Source organism: Ascidiella aspersa, chromosome 4, assembly GCF_963924565.1.
Source record: "Ascidiella aspersa chromosome 4, kaAscAspe10.2, whole genome shotgun sequence".
Lineage (NCBI taxonomy): Eukaryota > Metazoa > Chordata > Ascidiacea > Phlebobranchia > Ascidiidae > Ascidiella > Ascidiella aspersa.
The window spans coordinates 31711367-31736202 of NC_139450.1; the positions used below are offsets into that span (position 1 = coordinate 31711367).

At 36.3% G+C, this 24836-nt stretch overlaps 2 protein-coding genes across 3 annotated transcripts; one reads left to right on the forward strand and one right to left on the reverse strand.

The window, feature by feature from the left end:
• The first annotated feature begins 320 nt into the window (after window positions 1-320).
• LOC146157502 (uncharacterized) lies at window positions 321-11494 on the forward strand. The gene is made up of 6 exons (XM_083387040.1): window positions 321-433; window positions 525-688; window positions 2178-2331; window positions 6538-6695; window positions 9613-9795; window positions 10978-11494. The coding sequence occupies exons 2-6, from the start codon at window positions 535-537 to the stop codon at window positions 11256-11258; spliced, it is 930 nt and encodes a 309-aa protein (XP_083243166.1). The 5' UTR covers window positions 321-433; window positions 525-534; the 3' UTR covers window positions 11259-11494.
• Window positions 11495-13693: 2199 nt separating this feature from the next.
• Window positions 13694-24117, reverse strand: LOC146157503 (uncharacterized). Of its 2 annotated transcripts, XM_083387336.1 has the most exons (11): window positions 23855-24117; window positions 22627-22692; window positions 22192-22274; window positions 22034-22120; window positions 19910-20075; window positions 18748-18913; window positions 17730-17882; window positions 16929-17040; window positions 15265-15741; window positions 14741-14804; window positions 13694-14156 (listed from the first exon to the last, which is right to left on the reverse strand). In XM_083387336.1, the coding sequence occupies exons 1-10, from the start codon at window positions 23916-23918 to the stop codon at window positions 14790-14792; spliced, it is 1389 nt and encodes a 462-aa protein (XP_083243462.1). In that variant the 5' UTR covers window positions 23919-24117; the 3' UTR covers window positions 13694-14156; window positions 14741-14789. The 2 variants fall into 2 exon arrangements, with proteins under 2 accessions (XP_083243462.1, XP_083243461.1); XM_083387335.1 differs by lacking the exon at window positions 14741-14804.
• Between the last annotated feature and the right edge of the window lie 719 nt (window positions 24118-24836).

Consider the following 24836-nt stretch of genomic DNA (forward strand, 5'->3'; position numbering starts at 1 on the left):
AAATTGCACTGCTTGTTAATGTGCAACCTCAGACTAGCGACGTAGAAACGTGTGTCGGTTATTACGGGAGAAACGCAAGCTAAAGTTAACTTTTGCAATTAAATGTTTGTAAGTGGTGTTACGCCAAATTTGCAAAATGGAAGGTGTCTAGAAAGTTGAGTAAAATTGAGTTCTAGAGTAGATTTTGTACTTTGCCCACCATCTGAATTTTCTGCAGTTTGTTGTTAATTTTTTCTCACTTTAAAAAGAGAAAAAAAAAGAAAAAAGGAAATTTTGATGGAGGTTAAATACTTGGGACAGTGCACACTACGCACAGATCTGACCGAAAAGGTCTGATAGATCGACATCATCTTGATTAAACCGTTTTAATATGAACTTGTATCATCTTCAGTTAAAGTTACTAAGAAGTAAATAAAAAAAAGCATCAATTAAGGTGGGAAGCAATTGCTATTAATCTGAGTTTCTAAATAACTGCTGCGTTTTTTTGAAATATTGCTTAACTTTTTGTTGCATGTTTCTCCCAGGTGATTTAATATGAGCGCTGTACGCCATTTTTCTGTTTTGTTCTCTGTGTTTTTATTGCGACACCTCAGCGAAGCCATGAAGTGCCTTCGGTCCTGCGAAGATGCCTCGATTAGTTTTCCGGAGTGCGGGGGCTGTCTCCAGGACTGCTTTTTCAATGGCCGGGGTAAGTTTGTTCACAGCCAAGCAGTGTTGTAAACAAGTCACTTAAGTCCTAGTCAAGTCATTTGTAAAATAACTTAATTCCAAGTCTTTCTGAATAAATTACAAGCCAAGTCCCACTCAAGTCATAATTAAAGAAAGTCAATTCCAAGACAAGTCCTTGTAATAAAAATTACACGTTAGGCTATTAAAATGGGGTAAACTATTCCGATTATGAGCAATACCTTAACCAAAAAATACCAAAAAGGCAATAGAACGCAAGCAAATTGTTTTATGTGCACAAATTAGGAAAAATAACCCAATTTTAGGAAAACATGCTTAATAAAAACACTTTAATTTTAACCCAAGTCAGTTGTCTAAAAGACTTAAGTCAAGTCAAGTCATTTTTCCAAAAGACTTAAGTTAAATCAAGTCATTTGAAAACAGTGACTTAAGTGCACTCAAGTCAAGTCATTCACTTAAGTCATTACAACACTGCCGCCAAGTGCACTGCTTTATAATTCCCGGACTGTATTAATGGCCATTGAGCTAGAACCGAACCAGTCGATAATAATTCGGCAAATTGTCGGTTAGTTTAATTTACCTAAACTTGTGACGCCCTGCTTTGTTTGCATTTGATCCCCGGTTTTGTCAATTATAATAGTTTCGCAAACGGCTAATGTTTACATAATATAGAAAAATCATTTGAAGTCAATATTTGCCATGGTTTACTTTACGTTCGGCTTTATTTAAATATTGTAATTGTAATTCGAGTATTAGATTAGTTTTCTGTTTTTTTCTTACTCTATAGTTTTTTTCTTACTCAATTTTTATTCAAATTTGAAACAAGGTAGGAAACTTTACTTAAATATTTAATTCAAATATTACAGCTGAGAAGTCAAGTCTTTACAAATGATTTCATTGGAAAAAATTGAAAATTGCTTCTATTTAATTTTGGTCGAGTTCGAATATTCGACGCAAACCGCAGAAAACTAATGTCATAATTAAAAAGAGCCCGCAAAAGCATGGACGTTTAATTACATACGGAATTACCCCTACTCCAGTGTATAAATAAAGCAGTGGTTCCCAAACTATTTTGGCTCGCGGCACACTTAAAAATCTTAACTATTTCGCGGCACACTTTTAACAGAACAACAATAGAGTTATTCGAAACGTTCAAAATGCTACTTTTACTTCTGTATGGGCTTTGATATTGTTATTACGTCTTACCACAACCTCCAATCATTATGCTCCAAAACAATAGAGTAATTTTACAATCAACACACGCTACAAACTATATGTAAATGTCTCTAAATTATTAATTTGTATTAAATAGTGCAAATAAAAGGCTCAACCACTTGTAGATATGCCTATTTGTAATACAAATACTTCAAAAAAAAATTTTATTTTCAAAAATTCCAAAAAGTTTCGCGGCATGACAATCTCTCGAGGCACACAGTTTGGGAATTACTAGTATAAAGTTAACTTACACATCTCCGTTTTCTGTTGAGCAGAATATACAGCACAAAAACACCTTCGTGCCTTGTCGAAAAACCTGCAACCGGAGTACGACCCTTTAAACAAGGAGGCGACATGGTTTTTCAACGAATCATGGGCGGAAGCGAAGAAAAGTAATGCCACAGTTACAATGTACGACTGGGACAGGCGGTACGTTGCTTCCTTGTTCTCCAATTGTTGCTGTACTTGAAATATCTTAGCATTCGGTTGTACTCATTGCTAAACATAATAGAAAGTGTGAGACTTGCAGAGCAAACTTGGACAACTAGATAATTTTAGTTTTTTTAATTGAAAGAATTAGAGCAAAATGAATTCTAATTCCACTCTAGTTTGTGGATTGCATGAATGCTCTAATTCTAGTTTAATCTAATTCGGATTTTACCAAAAAAATTGTACTTTGTCCAACGGTATTTTTAGTATCTCAGCAAAAAAAAAATTGAATTAAAACTCATTGGTCGGTTCGACTTGTAGGTGATTTTTACATTCTGGAAAGCATTAGGCTATGCTAAAATAAAAATTAGCATACACTTATTTACCATTCACATTCTTATAAGAATATTGGCGATTTTAAATTAATTGATTGTGAATAATTGAATGTAATTCTATAGTTTAAATTTGTTTTTCAAGAATTAGGTAATTCCTATTTATAATCTCATCTGAGGACTAAAATGATCTAATTTTCATTATATTCAATTTTAAAAAGCAGAAATAATTTTAGTTGTCAATGTCTGTTGCAGAGCAGCCATTTTGTTAAATATGACGTCGACTGCATAAGTGTCGCTAAACCACGGGTTTCAACTTTTTTCGCGATCTAAATCACTGAACCACGACGGCCTCGCGCGACTTTATTTGTTTATTCCCGGATGGGTTGATTTTCATCTTCGTGCGGCCAAGAACCTCTCAACCAGACTTGGACAACTAGATAATTCTAGTTTTCCAATTTATTAAATTAAAGCAAAATGTGGCTTATTCTAATTCTAATCTAATTTGTGAATTGCATGAATGCTCTAATTCTAATTCTAATCTAATTCGGATTTTACCGAAAATGCTACTTTGTCCAACGGCATTTTAGTCTCTCAGCTTAAACACAGAATTTCAATCATAATTTTTTGGTTGGAACGTCTTGTATGTATTTTTACAGTCTAAAAAACATAAAAAGGCATAAAAATTAGCACACACATAACTACCATTCACGTTCTTATAAGAATAAATTGCGATTAAATCAAATTGTTTGTAAATAATTGATTCTAGTTCAAATTCTAGTTGAAACTTTTTATTTTAGGAATTCGGTAATTCTAATTCTAATCTAATTTGAAAAAACTCAAAACGATCTAATTCTAAATCTAATCTAATTTAGGAAAACTAAAAAGCTCTAATTTTAATTCTAATTTAATTTTTAATTGTTAAAATAAATCTAGTTGTCCAAGTCTTCTCAACTGAGAGCTTCACAAATTTCCATTATCATGTTTATAGCTGTGCGATTGAAAGAGTTGTACAAATATACGCAATGCTAAACAAGTTATAACAACAGTCATTTGCTTAGCACTGCTATAGTAGCGAAACAACTCGAACCCAGACCCAACACTTTTCTAGCCTTTGTTCATAACTACGCGACAAACAATAGCGTACATTGAACGCTGGACATTTTAAGCCAACATATACTTGTAGATCGTTCAACAGGTTACAATAGGAAGACAATTTCTTATTAGGAAGACTTAGTCGACAGTTTTGGGCTTAAATTTGAGGTGCTTAATATTTCATCAAGGTAAACAACAACAACAAATTTGATTTTTTTTCTGAGAAAAAGAATGTTTTTTTATTTTTGGCTTTATGTATTTAAAGCAAACACCGCTTAACAATACAAATTCAATCTTTTTACCAAGTATAGTGTAACCTTGTCAAATATTTGCTGATTTTTTTACCTAAAGCCGCCGTTTGTGTGTGGCATCTCAGGTTCGACATAAAGACCGTTTTTCATGAAGCCGAGAGTTCGGACTAGTCGTTTAAAAGATGTACTGTTTGCTTTGCTGATTCAATAATGCCTATTCCGGTTCTGCCTACCCGATTAGGGGTTAACCACTAATTGCTTGCCTAGCGACTGTTTACCGCGGCGCATTTCTCGAGTGGTTTTTTGTCTGTGGCTCTTGCCGAGATGCTGCGTTGGTGTCAGGGATGCAAAGTCGGTTAAAAATAAACTGAGCCCCACTGCGGCCAATTAAATAAACCCCGGTCCGAAACCCGAGTCCCGACTCTGGTTAAATGTGCGATTTCGTCAAATCATGAGTCCGGCTCCGACTCTACAGCCTGTATTTCGCAATTTACCTAACTAAATTGAGATGGATTTTCAGCAATTCGCTTATTATAGGGTTGTCCTATAATTTATTCACTCAGAATAAATGGTTGGAAAACTTCCACAATTCGTTATTTTACCTTTACAATTTGCAGTTTAAAAAATGGGTACTGCGCATGTGCACGTTGGACTCTAGTCTCAAGTAATTTTACGTGGTCTTACTCGAGTCTCAAGTCCCGACTCCGGCTAAATATCGATTTCGTCAAATCATGAGCCCGGCTCCGACTCTACTAACTAAATTGAGATGGATTTTCAGCAATTCACTTCTAGGGGTGTCATATAGTTCATTCACTCAAAATACATGGTTGGAAAATATTCCACTATATGCTATTCCGCCGTTACAATTTACATTTGGCGACAGTACATTGGGTACTGCGCATGCGCACGTCGGAATCGGAACTCGGGTAGTTTTAGTTGGTCTTACTCGAATCCCGATTCCGACTCCAGCAAAACAAACCGACTCCGCCGAATCCCGAGTCCCGACTAAGACTCCGTGGTCCTGGTTGTGGTGCGTTTCTACTAATTTACATACATGTAAAATGCGGCAAATGGCGACCGCACGGCGCCCACAAAATGATTGTAATATCTAGCGAGGTCATATGTGGTGATGTATGTCACCGCCTCATGTTGTGTACGCGTTATTGATTAATTGACACCGCGCCCTCCTAAACCGCAGATTAGGGTGTAGCTTAGTGAATCAACAACGGGGATGGCATTCTGTTGTTTTAGTATTGATAATCCAAAGGTTAACTCAATGGTTCTCTACCGGAGTGCCGCGGCGCCCTGGTGTGTCATTTCCAATAATCAAGGGTCCTGATAGGTTCTTTAATGTAGCCCACTAGAATTTTATGAATCTTATTTTTTCTTAACTCATAAGCGTGTTGTTCCAGTTTCATTTATTGTGACATTTCAGTAAAATATACAGCGAGAGGTATACGTGCAGTTGGGCACGGCTATAATTTCTTTCTACTTTTTTTCTAAGTTCTCGCTGACCACTGACCAGTGAATTCTGGAGGCTATGAAAACCACAGACACGCTGAAACACTAATAAAACGAGAGTTTAACTTACTGGTTCACTACTGGGGTGCTGCAGCACTCTGGTGTGCCATTTCTAACGCTCAAAGGTACCGATGGGATTTTGAAAATTATTAAGAATCTGATTATAGTGACATTGTAGCGAAATACATGACGAAAATTCCAGCCGGGTGACGAAAATCTATTTATTATTTTTGAGGGGTGCCGTAGGCCATAAAAGTTTGTGAATCACTGAGTTAACCCAATACTCCTTTTCAATGATACATGCGTGTAAATTCCACTAACAGTGCCTGTGCCATCGATATATGCCTTTGTAATCTAGTTTTAAGCAAATAAAGAATATAGAATCCAAAATAATAAAAAACTATGACAAAAAACTTCGAAAAGCTCAAGTTTACCCTTTGTTTTTTTTTAAGGAACCACAGTGGGCAAATTTGTTAAATATTTCGGTATAATCTATTTGTCGATAAATATATAGGTTCAAATGAAAAAAACGTGATTTGGGGTTCAATAAAGTTTAAGAAGGTTCTTGTAAAATATGCTTGACACTTTTGAAATTAGTCTGCAAAAAATGGTTCCATGTTACACAATATAGAACAGTGGCAGAAAAGCATATTTAAACCATTCAAAGCAATTCGTCGACCTCTTACATTCGTCGAATGAATCACTACATCATTTCAACTTGGCTATTAACTTATAAAGATGTATGGCAATAAAATAATTCTACTTGTTTCGTAGTTTGCTATAAATCTTTAAAGGCTGTACATTGTAATCTTTTCGTAACAAAACTAAAACCGAATTTTTCAGGAATTAAATTTTTTTTGCAAAAAAATTATCGGGATAATTTTGTCTACTGAAGTCAGGTTGAAAACAAACTAGCCAAATATTGATCATTTTGCTAGTTCGGAAATAAGTAATGAGAAAAAAACATTACTCCCACATTAATGCCAAATATTCTGTATTTTCTGCAGCGAAGGAAAGGGCCGAGTCGTAAAGGAATGCTGCGGCGTCTCGGTCGGCCAAGGAAAATGCAAAGTCTCGCTTTCTTCCGGTAACCTCCTCTTCTGGTCGTTGAACGAGAACGGGATCAGCTACGGATCGTTAAACGCTATCCACGTATCCCAGCCGGGTAAGTTCGTTTTGTCCTGTTAAGATGACTGTAGGCATGATCTAGCAATTGACTACTCAGCGATCCTGCTTCATCCTTAAAGTAATTTCTTGCTAGTAGGAAAACACCGGTCTTGCAAACAAGTCATTTTGAAATGGCTTAAGTCTAAGTCAGGTTGTTTAAAAAATGTCTTAAGTCTAAGTTAAGTTGCTTAAAAAATACCTTAAGTCTAAGTTAAGTCGTTTGAAAAATACCTTAAGTCTAGGTCAAGTCGTTTGAAAAATACCTTAAGTCTAAGTTAAGTTGTTTGACAAATACCTTAAGTCTAAGTCAAGTCATTTGAAAAAATACCGTCAAATCCCAGTTCAAGTCATTATGAGGTCAAGTCATTAAACTATTAAAATTGGTAAACTTGTCGGATCATGAGCAACAATTCAACTAAAAAATAACTCAAATGAAATATACAGCACTAAAAGGGTTGAATGTGAAAAATTTTAATTAAAAACACTTAATTTAATTCCAATATACCTTAAAGTCGGCCAGTAATAAGTTCTAGTCTTTTGAAAGAGAAATGTTTTTCTCCACAAAATAAGGTATCATCTGTCTCTTATTCCAGCGTTTCTTAACCAGGGGTACATGTACCCCTTGGTGGTACGAAGCACCAAATCAGGGAGTACGGCATGTGTGAACAAAAAAAATCATTATTAAATGGACTGATTGTTTGTTTGTTGTAAATATTGTTGAACTTGCAAAACTGTTTTAATGCATGCATTCAACACGTAATTATAAATACACTGAGTTAATTCCTATTATTACAATTTTATTTAATATCGTCGGCCATCGTAGAAAGGGGGTACGAGAAAAAATTCATGAAAGCTCAAAGGGTACGAGCGCTAAAAAGGTTAAGAAACACTGTCTTATTCCAAAAGAGTCCTTCTATTAGAATTTAGATGCTCCCATTTGAAGTCATTGTCGTCATTTACGTGTAAGGGGGAGAAGGTATCTTCATATTTTACACAATCAGTTTGTCACCGGTATATTCAATTTATAAATTTGCGTTTATTTGGTTAAGCTTCCAAAGCGTTCGATTTAGAAGAATTACATGACTTGTTATACGAACAATTTGGGCTTCAAATAACGAAATTAATCGGTAAAACTTGACAAGAAATGCCTTGTATAGTGTTTATGGGTCGCACGGCGCAAGATGTATATATGTCGCTATGGGCCATATAGATTTCCTTAAAATCATAGCAAAATGGATTAAAGTTAAAAAAAATGTATTTAAATATAGTTAAAATTGGCAAAAAACATGGTTGCAAATCGTTTGATATAACAAGTTTCAGAGTTTGATATAACAAAGGTTTTTTTTCACGTTGAACCCCTGAAACAGCTTCGTCGAATCTCAAGGGTCCAATCGAAACCTGGTTAAGAACCACTGTTCTTATGGCGAATAACAACAAATTTTATGCTCGTTCCAAATTCCTCTATAGCTAATAGCCACCAAGTAATGGTTAGAAAAAGAATAACAGCTTCAAAGAGCCAACACGCGGTAATTGGTCAGGCGCAAACATAAAACCCAAAAGCCTGGTTAAAAAGGAAGTCCTGTTCATTCAAGTTGGATTGTGCAAACTCCGTAAAGTGGATAGAGGGAAGCAAGACCGCGAGAAAAGAAAAGGAAGCAAATATGTTCGATAAAAGTTGTGTAAATTGGATAAAGTGTGCAAACATAAAGCCTCAAAAGCATGATTGTAAAATAAAGCCCAAGACCTTCAACGAAGGTTGTGCAAACTTAGTCAATGGGCAAAACCGCCAAAAACTAAAGGATAAAGAGCTAAAGCCCAGGACCTTCAACGAAGGTTGTACAAACTTAGTCAATGGGCAAAACCGCCAAAAACTAAAGGATAGAGAGCTAAAGCCCAGGACCTTCAACGAAGGTTGTGCAAACTTAGTCAATGGGCAAAACCGCCAAAAACTAAAGGATAGAGAGCTAAAGCCCAGGACCTTCAACGAAGGTTGTGCAAACTTAGTCAATGGGCAAAACCGCCAAAAACTAAAGGATAGAGAGCTAAAGCCCAGGACCTTCAACGAAGGTTGTGCAAACTTAGTCAATGGGCAAAACCGCCAAAAACTAAAGGATAGAGAGCTAAAGCCCAGGACCTTCAACGAAGGTTGTGCAAACTTAGTCAATGGGCAAAACCGCCAAAAACTAAAGGATAGAGAGCTAAAGCCCAGGACCTTCAACGAAGGTTGTGCAAACTTAGTCAATGGGCAAAACCGCCAAAAACTAAAAGATAGAGAGCAAGTCCGCGCTTTCCAAACTGGTCGGCTGATATACAGTGTTGTAATGACTTCAGTCAATAACTGAATTAAGTGCACTTAAATCACTGTTTTCAAATGATATTACTTGACTTGACTTGACTCCAGTCTTTCGAACAAATTGCTCGTCTTGGACAAGTCTTTTTGACGAATGACTTGGCTTGGACGTCTTCTGGACAAATGACTTTAGGTGAAAGTAAGAGGTTTGTATGAAGTAATTTTTCTAAAATTGGGTTATCATTCCTAATTTTTGCACAAAGAATTGTCTTACTGTATGTTGCGTTTACGTTATTGTTTTTTACTTGATTTATTGCTTATAATCAGAACAGTTTACCAGTTTTAATAGTTAAAGTTTTATTTTATAACAAGGACTGAGGTTGACTTGCTCATATAAATAAAGACTTTGGACTTGAATTGGGCAACCGATGACGTGGACTGGGACATAAGTCGTTTGAAAGATGTTTTTAATTGGACTTTTTTTTACAAAGTGACTGTTTACTCTTAAGTCATTTGTAAATTTCAAAAAAATGACTTTTCATGTTTTTTTTTACGATTGACTTGAATTCATTTCACAATGACTTTTTTACAACACTATAACCATAACCACCTCTTTTACTTTCAGTGGCGACCAGCATCTACTTTTGCGACGAAAAGAGGAAGGTCAACGATCTCCCAGTCTGCCTCGCGATCGGAAAGCGCCAAGGTCGCATGAGAACGCTCAAGTACGAAAGACTTGAGGCTACATCGCTGGTGGTCGAACGAAATCTCGAGCGGCCTCAGCTTTGTCTTTCGCACTACTTGAATGGCAAGTCTTACGATTTCGATGCTTGTGTTTGAGGCGGTGCCCGGCTAAGTCGGTTCGTTTTTGACCGCGACTGCGTAGATGTAGAGCGCCCGACTTGGTGATTCCGCGAACTTGAAATGTCAGATCGTAGAGTTTTGCGTCATTGATTTCGTTCGCCCGACATTTGCCATTTGACATTTGCCTCCTGCAGCTTAACCTTTGCGTTGTCTATTTTTTGTGGATTCGCCCATATTCCGCTGCGAACGAAACAAGACGATTGACAGGTTCTATTAGTCATTCCCGCATTTGCTATTTAGAAGGCAATTTAACTGTTTATGAACTCAGAAGAATCCTTCCGCCGGTCGAAATTTTTGATACCGTTCATCGAATGGTTCTCTACCTTTTACAACATACAGTTTTTACGCTTGTTAATTGTGCTTGAATATATTTCAATCACATTTACTAGGATATATTTTCTTGTTTTAACGTTAACAACCGTTTTGTACACGTTAGTCAAAATGTTTACAAGGGTCTAGGACCAACTTAATAGTGATCTTATTACTAATTAAAAAATATATTTTGGCGTTTGAATGACATTCCTAATAGTAAAGATTGTAGGATAAGTTTGTTGAACATAAAATAAACGAAAAACCATTATAATGATTTAACCTTTTCGAGTTATTGAACTTTATTTAACTGAACTTCGTTTTCTTTCGAGTTACTAGAATAAACGTTAAAAATGAATGAAAATCCATTATGATGATTTTTTAAGTTATTAATTTTCTACTTCCAAAAGCGTAAAAAGTCTTGCATCCAATTAATCTCTTAACCTGAAAAATGTATTCTATTTTTTAACTAATAAACTATGATTTTAACGCCCTTTCTATGGGTGCCCAACATTTGTAACTTATTTACGTTAGACAATATTCAGTTACATTAGATCTAGTCTTTTAAGCAAAATTCTGTTTCTATGGATAACCAATATTAAAGATAAACTTTCCGCAAAGAGTTTTAGGTAGTTTGATATTCTTACTGCTGATAAATATGTTGCTGCTGACAAGTGTCATTCCCTGATGAAGGCATTCTGAATAGTTAGCCGAAACTTTGAATTAACAAATATATACCAGAAGAACTTATTTTTAGTATTCTTACTACTGGAAAATACCTTCATTGAATCCAACCACCTTATTCTCACTTTTGCAGGTGGCGACTCCGTACCTGTGCCGGAAATCAGCGAATACTTTTCACAGCGCATCTTGGAGATAGCGCCGACCGAAAACGATTCGAAGCCGCGCGAATGCCTCCGCACAACACTACGAGAAATATTCGCAAGGGACTTTTCTGTTGAGCCAAGCTGTTTTTACTTTGGACGAGCTGTCGAGCCAGCTTACCTCTACTGTGTTGATCCAACACGAGGTGGGTGGTATATGGGCGTGTCTAGGTTTTGTCGAGGATGCCTGTGGTTTAGCCATGTTAACCTTTAAGCCTGATTTAATATTATTTGTCAGCCTATGACAGTGTTTCGCAACCTTTTTTGGCTTGCGACACCACACAGAAATTACAAATAGTTCGCGGCACCCTTTCTCGTATTTTCGCTTAGTGGTTCACTGACACGAGATTGAAACAGCACATTAATTGTGCAACAAGATTAAAAAAACTTTAATTTTTGGCAATTTTATCGTACATAAAAAATTGTACTGATCAGCCCACCAATAGAACAAAAATTGATTTCTCAGCCCACCAATAGAACAAAAATTGATTTCCTAAAATATTTAAAGTATCTCTCGGTACCCTTGAGCGTAAAAAATGGCACCCTAGAGTGCCGCGGCACCCAGGTTGAGAACCACTGGCCTAGAAATTACAACGATGTTAAGCAGACACCTGGAAACTAACTTTCCCCACTTTAACTGAAGAAAAAATATTGATTCAAGCGTGTATCGAAACGTCCTAATCAACATGATGTCGATCTACTCGACCTTTTTGGCTAATTAATTAACAACCCACGCATTGTGTTTCAAAAAGCTTATTTGTATTTTAGACGTCACTATACTTGTCGGAAGCCAGAAAGAAAAGGAGGGCGTCAAAATAAATTTCGTCTACGTCGCCATCGCCGCGGCCTCTCTTGTCTTGTTTGTTGTCGTCATACTGGCGTTGGTTTTGCGGGCTAGACGGCGTGCGAACGCAGCCACAAAAGGCAAACACAGCGACTGGGTAAGCATACACTTCCATGTCAAATATTTGCGAGCACCTGTACATATTTAAAGTGGCCTATGACTAAAGAATGAGCTTGTTGCGGATTTTTGGAAGCCATACAGTGTTGTAAACAATTCATTTTTAAATTACTCCCAGTTATTCAACTTAAGTCCAAGTTCAGTCTTTTGCAAAAATATAAATACCAAGTCAAGTCCTGGTCCAATTCATCGGTTGTCTAAGTCAACTCCTAGTCAAGTCATTATGCAAACTTGAGATAAAGTTTAATTAAAAACACTTAATTTAATCCCAAGATATTGGACAAAATGACTTAAGTCCTTTTAAGTTCAGTTCTTTTAGGTCATTTGTCCAAACAACTAAAGTTCAGTCAAATCTTTTGTCCAAAAGACTTAATTCAGGTCAAGTCATTTAAAAACAGTGACTTTTAAGTGCATTTAAGTCAAGTCAACTTCAGTAATTACTACACTGTAATCTCAAGCCCATTATTACAAAAGTGCCAGTCAGAAACCGGCACGAGGAGCATAAAGTGTGTCGCTAATTTAACACATTCGTTTTAATTAATTGTCTAACAATTTCATTGTAAGTAGAAAAACAAATAAAAGTAAAAATGAATTTTGTAAGTGCTTTAAACAAAACAAAAGGCACCCCTAACTTTAAAAAACCTTATTAAGTCAGAATAACCCTTTCTTCATTTTTAACATCGTTGATGAACATAAGAGTTGTTCGAAACGTTCAAAATGATACCTACTTCTGTATGCATAGGCTTTGATATTTCTATTCCATCTTACTACAACCTCCATCCACTAGACTAGGCCTATGCTCTAAAAAGTCTAAATCATATAAAGTTCATGTTAGGCCACCGAGGTACCGGTGTACGTGAGCTATTTATCAAAGTTAAATCTTCAACAAAATACTTCTCGTGAGAATGAAAGGTCATTTATTATGTTATTCTCTACGGGATATTATGTGTAACAACTTTGCTTTGCATGCAGAGATCACAAGAGGGGATTTTGGTCACAGATGCTGCCGATGAAAAGCTGAAACATGACGAAGCGCCTTCCGTGATTTAACCTTTTTTTATTTTTGTTATTTTTCACAAAAAAAAATCACGAAAAAAATATGTACAATATCGTATTTCCTTCTTAATGCAGCCCGACAGGACGACATTTTTAATGGTTTAAGTTTAGAAAAAAAATATTTTTGTAGCCGTGGAAATAATATCAAAGCCCATATAGAAGAAGGTATCATTTTGAACGTTTCGAATAACTCTTTATTCTATGTGCATTATTCATAAAGATTTATTCAAAACGTTCACAAAATTCTGTATACTTGTGTGGGGGCTTTAATGTTGTTATTACGTCTTACTACAACCTCTAGCCATTATGCTCCAAAGTATATTTTAAATTGTAAGACTTGCGCCAAAACATAAAGTCCAAACAAAAGGATCTGGTAGCCGAATATTAAAAAAAAACGCAGCATGGCGTGCATGATAAAGCATAATACAAGAAACCAACACGTTCGCAGGGTTATGTATTGAAAAAGTCGCAGTGTGATTTTATCATCACCTGTGATAAATGTAGCACATCGATTTAAGCCATTGGCCGAGGCACTTATAGCAAACAGGGCTGTAAATCGACAAAATTAACTTGTAGTTAGTAACAGCTCAAGCAAATTTCAAACGCAAGTTTCGCAGGAGATTAAGAGAGTTTTACAGCTATCGAAGTGCTTTACTGAAGGGGAAACTTTGAGCGAAATGAACTTGGTAGAATATAAGGCAAAACAAATAGGAGTTAGTTAGAACAGAAAGGCAATAACAGTAGTTCAATAAAAAAATTCATTATTGGCAATATATGAGGAAGATTACTACGAAGGCTGGCATTTTAGAACTGGTACGTCATGATTTTCACGCAGTCGTACATATGGTGACAAATGTATTATAGAAATGAGGAAACTCTAGGCAATTCTAGATGAGCTGCCGAAGTCCAAGTTCACATACCCGGATTCGCCTGGTCGGCCAACAGAAGAAACATATATATTCAGATATGGTGCGGCTTTGAGGACATTTGTTCCTTGTTTATTGCAAGCGCATGAGAGCGCTAGAGAGCAGATTGTTTGTTTTTTTGTGAAGTTTGTCAAATGAGCATTGACTCGCTCACCACGTATCCACTCATCTGTGGAATTTAAAGTACGTTAAACTATTGATGAAAAAGCAATGCAGATAACCATCAAACTAAAATATGTTTAAAACAAGGTTCTTAAATTGGGGTCAATGGACCCCTTGGTGGTACGTGAACTAGTTTTAGGGGGTTCATGAGAGCCTACTTGAAATATAAGTGCATATTTAAGAAGTAATCAAATTTTAAGGAAAAAGAGTTGAATTAGAAATAAAACATTTCTGCTCTGAATGTATTCACTCTAACATTTTTTGAACCGAAAACAGAAGATTTCCAAAGTTAATTTGTATTGTGACGTAAATTGATTACGTCATCTTTAAAAATTTCTTGCCTAACGTGGTCCAGGCGAAGCAAAAAACTTCTTTAGGGATCCGCGGTAACAAAAATATATATAGGTCCATACTTATTGCCCAACATGTAGCCATTTACGAAATATGTATATCGTGCATACAAACATATTTAAAATATGACTTTTAATTCGTAATTCGTAAAGGTTTCGGTAAACGTTTCGTTTACAGATGTGCAATAACATGCAACTGTCATGCAAGCAATATAAACCACCACACACACAATGTTGTTACCTTTATATGCGATGACGTGCCCTTTAATATAGTAAGACAAGCTGTGACGTCATACGAAGGTGATCTGTTACGTGGTTAGACGTTAAAATGAACAGGTTAGCTGGTGAAATGGTGAAGTCGCCGATACAAAACGGCAAAAATGCACATGAAGTACAAGCGTATGGGATGCATGCAACATAACATAATGCTAGAAATATCAAAGCCCATACAGAAGTAGGTATCGTTTTGAATGTTTCGAATAACTCTTTAATCATTTTCAACGTCGTTTCAGTAAAAAACGATGTAAAAACGACGATTTTCAAGAAAGAGTTATTCGAAACGTTCAAAATGATACCTACTTCCGTATGGGCTTTGATATTCTTGTTACGTCTTACTACAACCTCCAACCATTATGCTCCACAATAGATCAAAACACTAAAAAATTGCGACGAATTTCTAAGCCATATATAGTTACAATTTTATGCCCAGCAAAATCACAATAAGACAGCATTGTAACACACGACTCGAAAAAATTCTTATCTTACCGGATCCTGGTGCAAAGGAGGTGGAGGTGGAGGCGGAGGCGGATGTTGGGAGGACTCTGATGCTTGCTTCTTCTTATTAGGGATCGCGTATTTCGGATCCGTTTCCAGTTCGCTCGAAGGCTCGACTCGATCCCGCCAGTCGAATCCTCGCGGCAACTCGACCGTGTCGTAATGATGACGTGCGATGTCGTCAGAATCACCAGTGGCGTCACTGCCGTCTTGATTCGTTACGTCATCAACCGTGGAGCTCGCGTGAAAAGAAGCGTCTTCAGGCTCTTCCTGGTTGGAAGAAGAAGAGGAAGAGCTTCTCCGGTCGTCGTCGCCTGTGGAGGAGCTGGAGTCGGGAGGAGAGGATTTGGGAGGCTGGTGCGCAATTGGAAGAAGAGTGACCTCCTTAGTGACGCTCACATCGCTCTTGTTTCCGCTGTTCTTCTCATGGGAGTCTTTAAATTGGCGAAGAGCCTCCTCGTTCGCTCGCTACGATTTAAACTCGAAGTAGTGGTCATAATGGCAAATATTCTTAGAATTTTCTGCCTTGGTCAAAGTCAGTCATTAATAAGTTCTCGTTATTTAAAAGAAAAATATGTTTCGCCATAAAATAAGGCATCTTTGGTTTCCTGATTGTAAAACTAAATTTTATCAAAGTGCTTATCTTTTTCGCCTATAGTTGCAATTATATTGCCCTGAAGAAAATTGTCCGAAAAAGTATTAAAACGTTGGCACTTTAATAAAATTTTGCCGGAAGAGCAATTTTACAATCCGTCTCTGAATTCGAATGAATCTGGGGATTTAAGTCTAACGAATATGAAAATGTAAATGTTATTAGCTCCCATTTTAAGTCATTGTCGTCATTTGCGTGTTAAGGCGAGAAGATATCTTCATATTTCACACATTAATTTTGCCAGTGGCCAAAGTGGCAAATTTCGACTGTGTTGACCTAATATCTTGTGAGATGCATGGTGGCCCCCAAAAGAGTATCTACTATTAAAAACGGTCTGCACGTCACATCTTATGACAAGCACCATTCGACTTGAAGTATCAATTACAGTAATGTAATGAAAGATATATATAGGCCTACCCTACATGTGTGTTCAACTGCGGTTATACAGCCCTTCTAAAGCTTATTTTTGACCAACGATTACGGCTTACCTATCAATAGAGTTCCATCTCGATCAACGAAGCAAGCAAGACAGGCTACAGAAAAACAATTGTTGGTAGAGAGACGTCCCGGTGTGACCGGAGGTCGTGAGTTCGAATCTCACTACAGGCCAGTTGTTATTCTAGCATTGCTTGTATCACTGATCGACAGATTCGGTGAGTCTGCGATGGATTTCGGTATACTATATATTATAGTAATATGCTTATAAATTTGTCGTTCCATTCCAACACCCACCTACAGCCTACATATCACGACAAATTTTAACGCATCAATCTTGTGCAGAATTTAGTTCGTCATGCATCTGCAAAGTTTCGTTATCCGACATGCAAGGCAAAATTTTCACAAGTAATTTGATTGGAGTTCGTGGATCAAGTATAAAGCATTTCATACACAAAGGTCTGCCAAATGTGCTCAATTATTTTTCATTTTGATCATTTTACCCCTTTGCACCAATCAAGCTTCATCTTATGAAATGCTCAACACTGTGTGTTGTCAACCGGTTTACCTTAAGCGGGTCTTCTGTTTTTGGTGGAGAAACAGCTCCGTTTTTGGCGTTCTTCTGCGGCTTAAAATCTTTCAGCTTGTATTCTTGCTTTACTGGTTTGGGCTTCAACTTTCTGCAAAGAAGCGCAACTATTAGGGTTAAAATTTGTTCGAATAAGAATGGAAGTTTTATGGGAGTTAGGACCCTTGAACAACGGGAAAGGTATTTTTCCTATTCAACTACATTGTTGAACGGAATGTCGCTCTTCACAATAGAAATCTGAAAATTCTGTCGGGCTAAAAGTCAGATTTTGTTTTCAAATAACAAAATCTGCCTAGAACCGAATGGTGAAAAACACACGATTCTGGTTGCACATCGATCATAAAGATTAAACTTAGTACAGAACTTGATGAACCGAAAATTAGTCTGTTTGAAAAAAGTTACTGCTAAATAAGAAATTATTGGTGATACCGGGAATCAAAAGCAAATCGGTTGTGGAATAGCAAATAATAAAGGTTTAAATATAGTTGTTGTACCAATATGTATAACGCCATATATTTACTTTTCATTTACTCATTATACTGTATTACATTTTTTTACTTCGGACGATATAAGAAGTTCTACATTACAGCTCATTTAAATAAACATAGTGCCTATGTGTAAAACTAATCAAAAAAGTCTGTCATTTTATAGCTAATATGCAAAACTCTGCTCAACAATAAATCAAGTTTAGGCTAATATTTTCAGCATTATCGAAATGTTAAATAATAAATGTTCAAGGTAGCAACATTTAATTATTATTTGGATCCTTATTCGACCTACCGTACGATCACATGTCGGAGGAAGTAAACGCCAACCAGTACAATCGCTCCCAGCAAGAGCAGAACAACCACCAGGATTAAAATGGGCATCCAGATGTGGATGTAGGTCTCACAATGGCGCCCGATGTACCACTCAACCGTGGACGAGTTACAACTATTAAACAGAGGAATCAAGTGGCACTATGTAAAGACAAATTGTACTGAATTCTCGACCAGATTTCGCACAACCGTACTTCACGACATAGTGCCACCTTATTCCTCTATTTAGAATTAGACAAACACAGCTACTTACAAGGATAACTACCGGTATTAACAGGCTATTTTATAAAAATATCTTGACTGGTAAAACTAAAACACAAAAATGCATATGAAACCATAGATGAAATACGATTTTGATAACAAAATTAATATAGGTGGTGGGATAGTGTAATGTTTTTTATTGTTTAATGGTGAAAATAACGGCCCTAATAGATTTACAAGGATAACTACCGGTATTAAACAGGCTATTTTATAAAATAACAGGACTGGTAAAAGATCTATTTGGGCCGTTATTTTCACCATTAAACTTATGAACAGATCCGTATAGCGTTTTTTTATTGTTGTTGTTGTATAATACATTATTAATCGGTTCAAACTTTACCCATCTTTAAATAGTTTTTAACCACAAACTCCTTGTATAAAAACATAACTACTCTTGATAATGAATTGCAAAGCCAAAAAGGTCAAGTAGATCTACAGCATCTTGATTAATACATTTCGATACGAGCTTGTGTCATCTTCAGTTAGAGTGATCCAAGCTCGTATCGAAACGGCCTAATCAAGATGATGTCGGTCTCCTCTACCTTTTAGCTTTGCAACATAGTGTACCCATTTATAATCTTGATTTAATAAAATAGGTAAAGCTACAAAAAATACTTCTTTATTTTTAACAAAACGTTACAGCCTTTCCAAAATTAATTTCCATTTCTTTCGAACAACAAGCGCGATTTAAACTGCTTAATCTGGTAATAACTTTTAACCTGCATTCTGGTTGGACCGTTCCGTTGGAATGATGACACCAGCCGTCGTTGAGGCAAAAGTTAACTAGACAGGAAGACATGCAAGTTACGTTGATACCGCTCGTGATTTCTTCGCAGTAGGTGTACTGTCCCTGTTGGCAGTTGGCCAGTGCGCACATGCTGTTACCTGGTAGAAACAGTAGCGCTGAGGTTATAACTAGTATTGCAGTAACCAAATCTTGGGCAACAAAAAGTGGTGTTTTTTCTCCTTTTCTGTACGCAGATATGTATTCGTTTGGCGCGCAAAAGTCGGACATTTTTCGGAGCCCCTTGTTTCAATAGAGTTCAGTGATAAAAAGTGGTCAATACCATTTTTAGCAGTATTGGGCCTGAACCGCATTTTAATCCTTTATGCTCATGTTGTCCTTTAAGTTAGTGAATGTGTTTTAATGGTATTTTTTAGCCTTTTCTAAGTCGACATTTTTTTTTTTAAGTTCAGTGATAAAAAAAATATGGTCATTACCAGTTTTAGCAGTTTGGGCCTGAACCACATTTTAATCATTTATGCTCATGTTGTCCTTTAAGCTCGTGAATGTGTTTTAATGGTATTTTTTAACCTTTTCTAAGTCGACATTTTCCAGAGATCCTTGTTTCAATGAAGTTCAGTGATAAAAAAAATGGTTTTACCAGTTTTAACAGTTTTGGCCTGAACCGCATTTTAATCCTTTATGCTCATGTTGTCCTTTAAGCTCGTGAATGTGTTTTAATGGTATTTTTGATCCTTTTCGTCGGACATTTTCCAGAGATCCTTGTTTCAATGAAGTTCAGTGATAAAAAAAATGACATTACCAGTTTTAGCAGTTTTGGCCTGAACCGCATTTTAATCCTTTATGCTCATGTTGCCCTTTAAGCTCGTGAATGTGTTTTAATGGTATTTTTGATCCTTTTCGTCGGACATTTTCCAGAGATCCTTGTTTCAATGAAGTTCAGTGACAAAAAAAATGGTCATTACCAGTTTTATTTTTGATCCTTTTCGTCGGACATTTTCCAGAGATCCTTGTTTCAATGAAGTTCAGTGATAACAAATTATAATTACCATTTATCAGTTTTTTATACTTAATCCTATGTTTAACCTATACTCATGTTGCCCTTTAAAGTAGTGGATGTCTTTTAAATGACAAACCTTTGAACATAAAGGTTGAAAGATCGACAACAAATGATCCTGACGCTTCCGAATCCAATCCTGTCTTCACCGCCTGTATACGGCCAATTCGTGACGTAATATTCGCGTCATAGCCTTTGGTAGAGTTCCGCAGGGTTATGAAGTTGTACGTGACAGCATAAGTTACCTTTAGGAAATTGTTGTTTGTAAAAAAAAGTATTATTACTTGTTGAAATTGGTGTCACGACACTTTTTTCAGTAGTAGGGCTGCCACCTGATTGTCTTCAATTAAATTATTAAAAAATAAAAGAAAAAAATAAAAAAATAAAAAAATAAAAAAATAAAAAAATAAAAAAATAAAAAAATAAAAAAATAAAAAAATAAAAAAATAAAAAAATAAAAAAATAAAAAAATAAAAAAATAAAAAAATAAAAAAATAAAAAAATAAAAAAATAAAAAAATAAAAAAATAAAAAAATAAAAAAATAAAAAAATAAAAAAATAAAAAAATAAAAAAATAAAAAAATAAAAAAATGTATGTAATGTTGGTTTAAGTTGGCGTAGAAGTCCATTCTACCGGCCTAGGGCGCTTTCATGTAAAGCAGTGGTTCCCAAACTGTGGTACGCGTACCACCGGTGGTACGCGAGAGTCTTTCAGGTGGTACGCGACTACGTATAAATCTGCGAAAACTTGAAAAAAAAAAATTTTTGAAGCATATGTATAAACTTGCGAAAACTTTCAACTTTTAAAACTTTCAGATTGGGTATTTGCAATGTTGCGTTGTAATTACCTTCAATTTGAGGTTTCGCACGTTTATGACGTAACACTTAGCTTGTGGAAGATAATAAAACGTTAATTGTTAGCTGGTTTAATATGTATGTAGTAATAAACTGAAGAGCAGCAGTGTAGTATTGCCATATGTATAATGATATTTCAATCATATTGAACTACTGTAATTTCTTTTAAAATAGAGGAATAGTGTGATAATTTAATTTTGTTTAATTTAACTATACTAGTAACATGTCTAAACGAAAGTACAGCCTGACTTAGGCTACATAAACTACGGGTTTATAGCTATTGAACACAATAGAGAAGCTGTTCCGCAATATGTTGTTTGTATGAAGGCGCTTGCTAATTCAGCTATGAAACCAAGCTTACTCCCGACGACATCTCAACCAGCTGGTCGAGAAAAAACAACTACATCCATCGCATAAAAACTATTTGCTGTGTTTTGTTTAATTTATGGCTTTTATGTCTTCGTGGAATGACATTTGTTAAACTCTAATACAGCTACATGCTCATTTTCTTATCTATATGCTAAAATAGGTATAGTTTGAGATATTCTAGTCAGATGTAACTTAGGTGGTACATGAACACTGTACAAAAGCTCAAAATGGTACGCGAGAAAAAAAGTTTGGGAAACACTGATGTAAAGCAAGCGAGTAGGTTATAAGTATGATTGGACATAACATTGTGACTATAGCTTTTCTTACGAAGTGCTTATATAGCCTATAGAAAAGAGTGGTGTAATGCTGTTGGAACCCATGCCTTTTTAGCAGCCTCCGCTAATCTGACTAACAATCCAGCTATAGAAAAACATACAACGCTTCCTAATATACAGCGTGCCTTCGGAAAGGTTATTACCCAAAGCAGTTGGCCTAATCAGGATTGTGTTGCACGAAGGGCGAGAAAAAACTAGCCTGTGATAAGCTTCAAACTCATAACCTGCGGTCGTACCAGTGCCGTTTTAACCACTGAGCCACAGGTGATACTTTAAAATGCTCTCGGCATGCTACAAGCACTTGGTCACGGACTAGAGGTTATACGTTATTGATTGCTAATTGTTTTCCATTTGGGTTGTTGCTCGCGCTTTTTTTGCAGCTTTTCCGCTGTGCGGTTTCTATATATTGTACTAATACAAGCGTACGGTGTCATTCTCCCTGACGAAGGCGATTTGAATAGGTTGCCAAAACCTAACAATTACCAGAGGAGATGATTTGATTATTATTACTGTGCCTGATAGCAACAGTTTATATATGATGATACTTGCTGGCCATGAAAAACATTAGTTGTGCTGTGGCTTAGGAAAACATGGCACACACATTTTTTTCTTTTATTTGCCAAAAACATAGGTATAGCACTTACTTGTACTTGAGTTGTGTTGCGATTTTCTGCTCGAACAATTTCAACTGTCTGAAACCCGCTCAAGGTTTTGTTGTAAAACAGTCGCGCCTTCGAAAAGAGATTTGGTTAAAACAGGTAATTAACGAAGGTTAAGGTCCCTTTAACCCTTTGAAACTTACCGCCTGTAGGAAAAGTGCATCTCTGTAGTTTACTGACGTTCGCAGGAGAACCGTTGTCGTGTAAACCTTGTTAGCTGTTGTTGCTAAAAAAAACGACCCTTAATTTACTGGAAATTATAGGATTTTTTCAGTTAGACCTAAGTGCTAAACACGGGTTTGGGACACAATACTCGAGTTTTCTGAACAAATTCAATAAAAAAATATCAAAGCCAAATAATCCTTCATTTTGTCACAGGGATCTGTGTTTCTCGTTTTAAATGACTAAACTGGTCCGTTATGATTTCGTCGCATTTATTTCAGGAGTCGCCCTTTGTGCAGTTAAGCATTGATTTGCCGTACGTAATGTCGCTGTGGACTACTCCCGTTAACAATGATACGACAACTTGCGGAAAAACATATCAAACATAATTGATATTGCTGTACAGTGTAACTCACGTGCTGCCAGTGGCTGGGTTGGAACGCTCACAAAAGGATAAAAGCTTCCGCCTCGTTGACAAGCACCTATAATACAAAAGTAAATGGATTCTTATTTTTTTAAATTTACCCATTAAATGAAATGTACTGCAGTATGATTTTTTTTCTAAACTGTTCAGTAGGTGCTAGGAGCGGTTAAGGCTTGTCGCATTTTTAATAACCTACCTGTGGTTGTTTGTGCGAAATTCCATTCACTTTTTTAAAGTATTTCTCATAACTTGTTTATTTCCAACTATTTTATAAAAATTTTCCGTTTCATCATTTTGGCTAGGCTTATTAGAGCTATACGGGAGGGATGGAAAGAAAATTAATGAAATACCTTTTTCTGCACAGTTGTTTAAATCGTTTGAGATTTCCCGTTTGTTTAGTTTTCTACCTAGTTTAAAAGAGAAGTTCGAGTTTTGGTGGAAAGCAATCTAAAGCCTTTGCTTCAGCCGTTGTTCGAACGAATATTTTTATCGGTTGATAACGTTCTGAAAATGTTGTATATTACGCGTATTGCAGTGCTGTACACAGTCGGATGTATTTACGAGCATCTTTTACAATATCATTGAGCCTTTATATTGTATAAAATAAACATAAACGCTTAATTCCTTTTATAATTTTCACTGGTGTGTAAAGCATGTATCATTTCGGTCAATATTGAAAAGCAAACATAAAAACTTTTATCTAACAACATGAGCACCCACGCTGGCATTGGGTCGAAGTGAAGCGCGTCGACAAAATTGCAGAGAAATAGAACGAAGTTTAAAGCCCATACAGAAGTAGATAACATTATCTACACTGTTAGAAGTTTGGCGAGAACTAAACGAACTATGAACTAAACGTATTTAAATATTGACAAACTTGCCTACATAGTCTTTATAACTTTGTCTCGATTGCCATGAACTATTTTTATAATTAAAAAAAGTTTTTGAATAGGATTATGATTTTTACGACTTTTTTTTTATTTATATATTTTTTTGATTTAAACAGTTGCTACCAGGCATAGTAATACAAATTGAAAAACGGCTCCTCTGGTAATCTTAATTCTTGACCAACGTTTCGGCAACCTATGCAAGCCGCCTTCGTCTTTTGATTTTTTTTGTGTGTGCAACTTCAGCTATATTTTTCGACGTACATGGGACATGAGTCACTTCATTAAGTTATACCCACGCCCAAAATAAATGAAGCGCGCCCCAAAACTTACCTGGCGTAAAGAGCGGAAAGGCGTAGAGAAGGCAAACCAGCAAGAAAGAACCAGTCGATCGCATTTCGCTTTCCAACTCGGGCGTAACTCTGCAATCACTCAACGTTGACGTATAACGGCGGCTATAGGCTCTTTGAGATATACCTCGAGCACCCTTCGCAATGAGCCGAAGGAAAATATTATCTCAACGAGACTGGCGTCTGGAAATCAAAAAAGGCATTGGTGCCTAACCGAGTGGTGAAGGCCGCTCAAATCATTATGTACTGGCCAAATCAATTTTGCGCGCTGGTCTAGAATCCTACCATAGCGTTGAAACAAGTATTAAAACAACGAACAACATTTGGGTTAGGATGTCGATTAGTGTTTGAGTGAGGGTGGCTCAAGTATTATAATAGTATTGCTTAACCTACCCAAACCCAAACGCTAATCGGCACCCTTTCCCAAATAATGTTCGTTATGGTAGGATTCTGGACCAGCGCCCCATTTTGATATAGCTTAATGAAAGGTTAACAACTCCTGACAAAAATCACTTTGTATATTCCCAACTTAGTTTGGTATAAATGCAATACAATTCTCTAAATAAAGTGCCTTTTATGAGGAATCAACTAAACCCTTCAAAAGTAATAAGAATATCAAAGCCTATACAGAAGTAGGTATCAATTTAAACGTACTTTATATACCTCTATTCATTTTCAACATCAAAATGCTACCGACTTCTGCATGGGCTTTGATATTCTTATCACGTCTTACTGAAAACTTTAACCACTATGCTCCCAATCTTAGAAAAGGGTTTCTCAGTCTATGGGTCGTGACCTACAATTGAGTCGCCGTTCGACTTGCCTGGGTCACCGACCAAAGTAGTTCTCATAATTATGTTTGTTGAGCAAGATTGCTCATGATGAGCAAGATTGCTCATAATAATACAATTTGAGAAAAATGTTAGTGAAATACCAAGAAATGACCCATATGACTTAACTTCGCA

Bases quoted from the DNA above. Each gene is read 5' to 3' on its own strand.
- LOC146157502 (XM_083387040.1), top strand. From the start codon at position 535: ATGAGCGCTGTACGCCATTTTTCTGTTTTGTTCTCTGTGTTTTTATTG. The intron at 2,332-6,537 runs GTACGTTGCTTC...TATTTTCTGCAG, and splicing joins ATGTACGACTGGGACAGGCG to CGAAGGAAAGGGCCGAGTCG. The intron at 6,696-9,612 runs GTAAGTTCGTTT...TTTTACTTTCAG, and splicing joins TATCCACGTATCCCAGCCGG to TGGCGACCAGCATCTACTTT.
- LOC146157503 (XM_083387335.1), bottom strand. From the start codon at position 23,918: ATGCGATCGACTGGTTCTTTCTTGCTGGTTTGCCTTCTCTACGCCTTT. The intron at 22,693-23,854 runs GTAAGTTTTGGG...TTTGTATTATAG, and splicing joins CTTTCCGCTCTTTACGCCAG to GTGCTTGTCAACGAGGCGGA. The intron at 22,275-22,626 runs GTGAGTTACACT...CGTTTTTTTTAG, and splicing joins AACCCAGCCACTGGCAGCAC to CAACAACAGCTAACAAGGTT.